Source organism: Bacillus rossius, chromosome 13 (genome assembly GCF_032445375.1).
Source record: "Bacillus rossius redtenbacheri isolate Brsri chromosome 13, Brsri_v3, whole genome shotgun sequence".
Lineage (NCBI taxonomy): Eukaryota > Metazoa > Arthropoda > Insecta > Phasmatodea > Bacillidae > Bacillus > Bacillus rossius.
Genome location: NC_086340.1, coordinates 18212795 through 18218794, shown reverse-complemented (window position 1 = coordinate 18218794; position 6000 = coordinate 18212795). Strand labels below are relative to the sequence as shown.

The 6000-nt window shown below is 35.4% G+C and overlaps 1 protein-coding gene across 2 annotated transcripts in view; it reads left to right on the top strand.

Annotated features, from left to right (window-relative positions):
• The first annotated feature begins 894 nt into the window (after positions 1-894).
• LOC134538300 (gastrula zinc finger protein XlCGF8.2DB-like) overlaps positions 895-6000 on the top strand; it is a 28643-nt gene continuing 23537 nt past the window's right edge. Inside the window, exons 1-2 of one of the 2 annotated variants that reach the window (XM_063379491.1) lie at positions 895-981; positions 5266-5355. In XM_063379491.1, the coding sequence (XP_063235561.1) occupies positions 5269-5355 (87 nt within the window). In that variant the 5' untranslated portion in view covers positions 895-981; positions 5266-5268. Of the gene's footprint in view, positions 982-5264; positions 5356-6000 lie in introns of those variants that run through there. The other variant, XM_063379490.1, reaches the window with a different exon arrangement.

Sequence of the window (6000 nt, the reverse complement as noted above, 5' to 3'; positions counted from 1 at the left end):
GAGAAAGTTACAAGACGAAAGTTAGTCAGTGTTATTCTCAACACTTAATACAGAGGATCTACGACGATAACGATTAATTGGCTAATCAGCCGAAAATTGCGTACCATCACTACGCGGTCCTTAAACTGGACATGGATTTACGTATAAAAAGCGAAGTTCCCTTGTGGGAAGAATTTAATAAATCAAGAGCCGCACGAAATATCGTGCGACTGGGTTGGGGTCGGCGCCGAGTTAATTAAAAGATTTACGAAACTTACACTATTGCTGAAATGTTGAAGAGATGCTAGAGTTGATGACCCGACGTTCGCGGAGCGCCCGACCCCTTCGAGCTCCAAACGGTAACTGAGCGCGAGACCGCCCTGCGGCCTCGCGCCTAACCACGTGAAACGCGGGAAAACCGACCCGGCCAGTTTTGGACTTAAAGACAAGTTACAAAATATATGCTTATAAAAAAATTAGACATAATTTCCCTTACATGAATCCTCTTTTAAATTGTTATTAATTTAGTTGTTTTAATTTGACAAATAATTATATATAATTAGTTAGGCGCATTGCCACACCCGGCCGGGCGCTGACGTCGCTTTGGTGTTCGTCGCGGCGCACTTTCACACACTCGGCGGACATCACGCTCGGGCGTGTTCGGCGCACTTAAGAGTAAGTGTTGTTGTGACATAACGGCCTGTGCGAACCAGAGGGAGCACCGGCGGTCGGCGTCAATGGTGTGACATGATGTATAGCGTATTTTGAAGTTATCTATCTCAATTTAATTAATGAAGAGCATAGAAAGCAATTTTCCATTCAAAACTACCTTTCCTCAAAATTTTCATTTCGACAAATATTTGATAGTTAGTCCGATTTTCACTGTAGTAGTCGCACGTCTTTTTTTTCTTTTAAGTTTTGTTCTATGATATGTTTTTATATACATGTGTATATTTGGATTTCGTTTTCTCTCTTTCAACGAGAAGAATTTATTTTAAATAGGTAATTCATTACGTTTACCTTTGCTGTAACAAAATTCCGAAAGTGCTATTTATTAGCACTTCTCGGAGATAGGCTAGTGTAGGTTTGTCTCTTTAAAAAAGACTGCAAAGACTTGATAATTGATTTATCAGTTCCTTATTGATTCTAATTATATTATCAAGGCACATTCTTTAACGTTACATGTAATTAAAATTTTACGTTTGCCCGCCGGTATCGCAACTCACGCCATGGTTGATTCCCTGTAAGACCTGTACTATAATGACACGGAAACTGATAAATATATCCTGGAAATTTTGTTATCGCGTCTGCTGCTTCCACGTTTTGAGACGTAACAATTGGCAACTAATGAGAATGAATTTCAAGGTTACGAAGTATTAATTTAATTTTAAAGAAATTAAGGTTCGCTTTCATAACATGGTTAGGGTTTACGTATGTCATAATAATAAACCACAAAGTAATTATAGAACACTAGACATTCTTTTACTTGAAACTATTTTCAACATTATTATATAAAAAATGTGGCCACCACTGCAGCCAGATACTCTGCTTCTATTGGTCACACGGAGTTAACGTAAACGAAAGAGCTCGGCATTGTGGAACTGATCTGTACGGGTCCGTGTCTGCATGTGTGCCATTGTTGATATTCAGTTTGGGGAGATGTGTCTGTTTATTTGATCTGTCTATGTGTAATTTTAGAACGGGCTTAAACGTTGAATATTATTCCAGACATACACATGAAAACTGTATTTTTGGGTTGAAGGATGGTGTATCATTATTGTTAATATATGTAATGTAAATATAGTAACACAATTAGTTTTGGTCTTAAATAGCGTAGCCAAGACTGTTTTCAACGAGAGAGATTTCTGATCCTCCATTCTGCTAAAAAAAATATCCCTGTCAAGGTTGACTAGTTTGAATGCGCAGTAGGGATACAAGTATTTTTTTGAATTTTTATTTACCATACACTGCATCACGAAATCCAAATTAAAAATATACACATTATTATACATGGAGAACCACAGGATTGGCAACACAATTAAAGCACAAAGTGGCAGCAGCCACGTGAATGCACAAGCTTTGTAATGTAAAGAGTAAACTGTAATTTATCAGAAACCAGTAGGAGTTTATGAACACTGTTTTCGTCGTTAAACAAGAGACGTCTTATTACAATTCAGATTGGATAAAAGACGACCTAAGTTACAACATTCATAAAAACACTTTAAAAAATAAATAAATTCTGAAAACATTTGCCAAAAATTGCTTTTAAATATTTTTTATTTATTTTTTTTGTCAAATCCTAATTTTGTTGGGCAGTATTGTCTGAAGAAAAAGATTTAGCATAGCTTTTAAGTAGATTTATTTATTAGTTATTCCACAAAAACTGAACACTGTCCGTCATTACTCAATGATCACAGCAGGTCAACACAGTTTTCATAACAATACAAAACTTTTCTTGCTCAAAATATTAATGTTAATAAATTTTGATTATTCCGAAAAAATGTTTCTTACACTCACACACACACATTATGTCTCGCAAATAAGTCCTGAAGTCGCATGGTGTCGAAGGTATAGGTCAAGGAGAAAAAATTGCCCTTGGAATGGCGGGTAAAAGTCACTAAAGCCCCATCATTGACTGAATGCCGATGACTGTGGTTGATTAAAATTCTAATAGAAAGATCCAATAAGAAAGGTTGATTACCAGCACAGCCCGGATCAGAGCCTTTTAAATTTGTCACTTGTTACGTGTTTTTCTTGGAGTGAGCCACTGCCAAATGCGACCCATTCAGTCCACATCGAGCAGAGAACTGGTGAGATGATGCCACTGCCTCCAGTGACTCGGAGAGAAGGGAGCCGTATGACCTCACTCGACCAATCACAACATAGCTTCCTCGTACGAGGACACAATTTCCCTTAAAGTACATAGTACTTACATCTAGACATTTATGTGAATGAAAAAAACATATACATTAATACAAAGTTATTCCTTATTATTGGCTGGTGTAAAAATTTGATAAAAATTGCCAGAAAGCCTCAGCAGCTGAAAATTTGGCACTGCCAAGTAGCGCACCTGTCTCACGTCCTTACCTTCACTTAAGGAATACTAAATGTAAAATCATCATGAAAGCTTCTGAATAATTCCAAACATAAAATATATAGGCATTAAGACAAAATTGAAAGTAATTAATACACTGAAAATATGCATTTATAACACATAATAACCTAGCAAGAAAAATAAGAACCATTAAAAATATAGTTAAAACAGCATTTCAAATAAAACACCTCTAATACAAAAACTTTTTACAAAAATATTTAAATTGACAATATGCAAGTATTAAAAAAAAAATAGGTCACTACGACCTTGAAGCTATACAATGAGCTGATCCCTCTGCATGATAAATAATATTATTTATTAATTTCAAAAAATACTTATGTAAGCTGAAGAGGGCAGGGTTTTGCAACGTTACAGTCTTTAGTACTGAAAAACACAAATTTCGGAATTACATTTTATTTGCAGAAAAGCTGTGACAAAAATTTTTTCAACTGTTTACTTGATACTAGTGGCAATATATTTGTTTGGTTTTTTTTTTTATGGATCCTTTGTTGTTGTGTAGAGAACATACTGGTTTTTCACACTAATAAAGCACATTTGGGGTAGAAAATATATTAGGGCTGAAAACAGTTTTGGCCCTGTCTGTAACATACTTAAATTAAACAACACTGTCATTTAGAAAACAGTCTTGGCAACGCTATATTCCTAAATATCTCTGGAAAACCACAGGATCATGTTGCAGCTAGTGTCACTGTCAAGTAAACAGTAGGGCAGCGACAACTGGATAATTTTACACCATCCTTAAACCCGAAAAATATCATCAAATGTTTACCTAACTCAAGCATGGTGCTGACCGCATCACTGCACAGGTGTACGTAAAATGTTTAATTATGTGAAGTTGTTAAAAAGATCTTAATGTACCTCAAAACTCATTCTGAACATAGGTACGAATCAGTGTACAAGAATTAATTTATTTTAACATTATTTTAATCAAACCAACTGTTAACTTTTGTTATTAGCACCTGGTCAACCACTTAGCCTCTTTGAGAAAACTATGCTATGAAAACATTTCAATTATAAAAAAAACTCATACAACCAATGACTTTGTAAAGTAATGTTAAAAAGAACACATATAAAGACCTTTTTTTTTCAATATGAATGGGTAAACAGGCTTATAGCTAGAGACAAAATTAAGATTTTATGGTTTTATTTTCAGGCCAATTTAGTATTTGAAACAGGAGATTAGTTACTGTTTTTTTTTATTATATCTGATAATAAAAAAGTTATAATACTAAACAAATGTGATACTTAAATGTTCCATGTATTTTTTATATAATGATTTGTAATGAGCACATCTAACTTTTCTAAACTAGGTAATTACATAAATATTTTAAGTATGTCTATGTTTGAAAAATTTTCTTCATAATGTAAAAATGAGTTATAAATAAAATTTGCAAGATTAGAAAAAAAATGTTAACTTTATCAAATCTTTATTTATTAAACTGTACAAATTTCATGCTAACAAAAATTACTTCCATTGAGTTTAATATCTAAAAGTTTAGGTATTCATTAGTGTTAAGTTTTTATTGAAAATGCATTTTATTTTCATGATTTTAATTGCATTTCGGTGCTTTGTGGTGTATTAATTTGAATTTTGAAGTTAAAAGTAATTTATGCATATGCTAGCCAGAGGTGCCCCCCCCCCCCCCCCCAAACACTATGACTCACCCCCCCCCCCCCCCAACCTGATGCCCCCCCCCCCCCCCGAAATTTTTATGCCATTTTCTCAATGATTTACTCAATTATTTTATAATATTAGACTTTTTTAGTATTATATTTTATCACATTTTGCACTAATTAAAACTGATTTTCTAATAATAATAATAATTTTGGTCATATCAGGTAATATTTCCATTCTGAACCGACAGATGCCAAACTGCTTTTGTTAAGGAAAGTGTGGGGTTGCCAATTTGATTTACAAGATCCCTTTCAATTATCAAAGCACCAGAAACGTATTTTTACATTGGAAGCTATAATTATGTAAATAATATATACATTTTTCTCGTCTTTTAACCACCACCCCCCCACCCCCCCTGAAATTTTAATGACGCAGTCTGCGTCGTTACCCCCCCTTGTGGGCACCCCTGTGCTAGCTATACTATTAGCTTAGGTTGGGTTGACGTGGAACCCCTCCTTGTGCCTGTGCTACAGTGTGTGTCGACTTGTGGTTACAGACGATGGCTGAAGGCGTGTGCATCAAGGACGACCCAGCGGAGACTGAGCCGTTTGAAACTGTGATTCTACCCATCAAAGAGGAATTCAAGGTTAGTTCCTACTGCTGTGTTCTCTGTTGCAATCAGTTTTCAGATAATGCAAATATTTATTGACGGAACAATTGTTTTAAATTTTGTTATTTGGGTGTGGGGCCAGTACATAAAATATTCCAAGTCTTGTTTTTATTCTCAATCTTGGGTTGCAGTTGATTACCCAGAAACCCTTGCAGAGTTCTGCCAGTAGCTTGATACAAGTGCATTCATAGGAGAACTCAGAAATACTCTTTGTTTGTCATGCCACAAGAAGAACTGTGACGCCCTGTTTCATGCTTGAGAAATAAAATCAGAATGAAGTGCTTCAAGGAATATGAGCATCTAAGCAATTAAGAGAGAACTATAACATATAATGAGATAAATACCAGTTCCATCATTAATCAGGTAAATATCATCAGGGCACTGAAGAAAGTTTTGCGTGGTACACGGGTTCCACAGTTCAGAAGAACAGAAGGTCATCCGATGCTTCGTCTGTCAAGAACTGGGACTAATTCAGTGGATTGTCTAATGCATAAGAAGTCATTACAGCAAGAAGAACAGAAGACAGAAGAACAACAGATACATGTCATATGAGGCACGGCACACCAGGTGTGACACTGATCGCATTTCCATTTGTTGCGTACAGCATGGTGCGGGCATTCG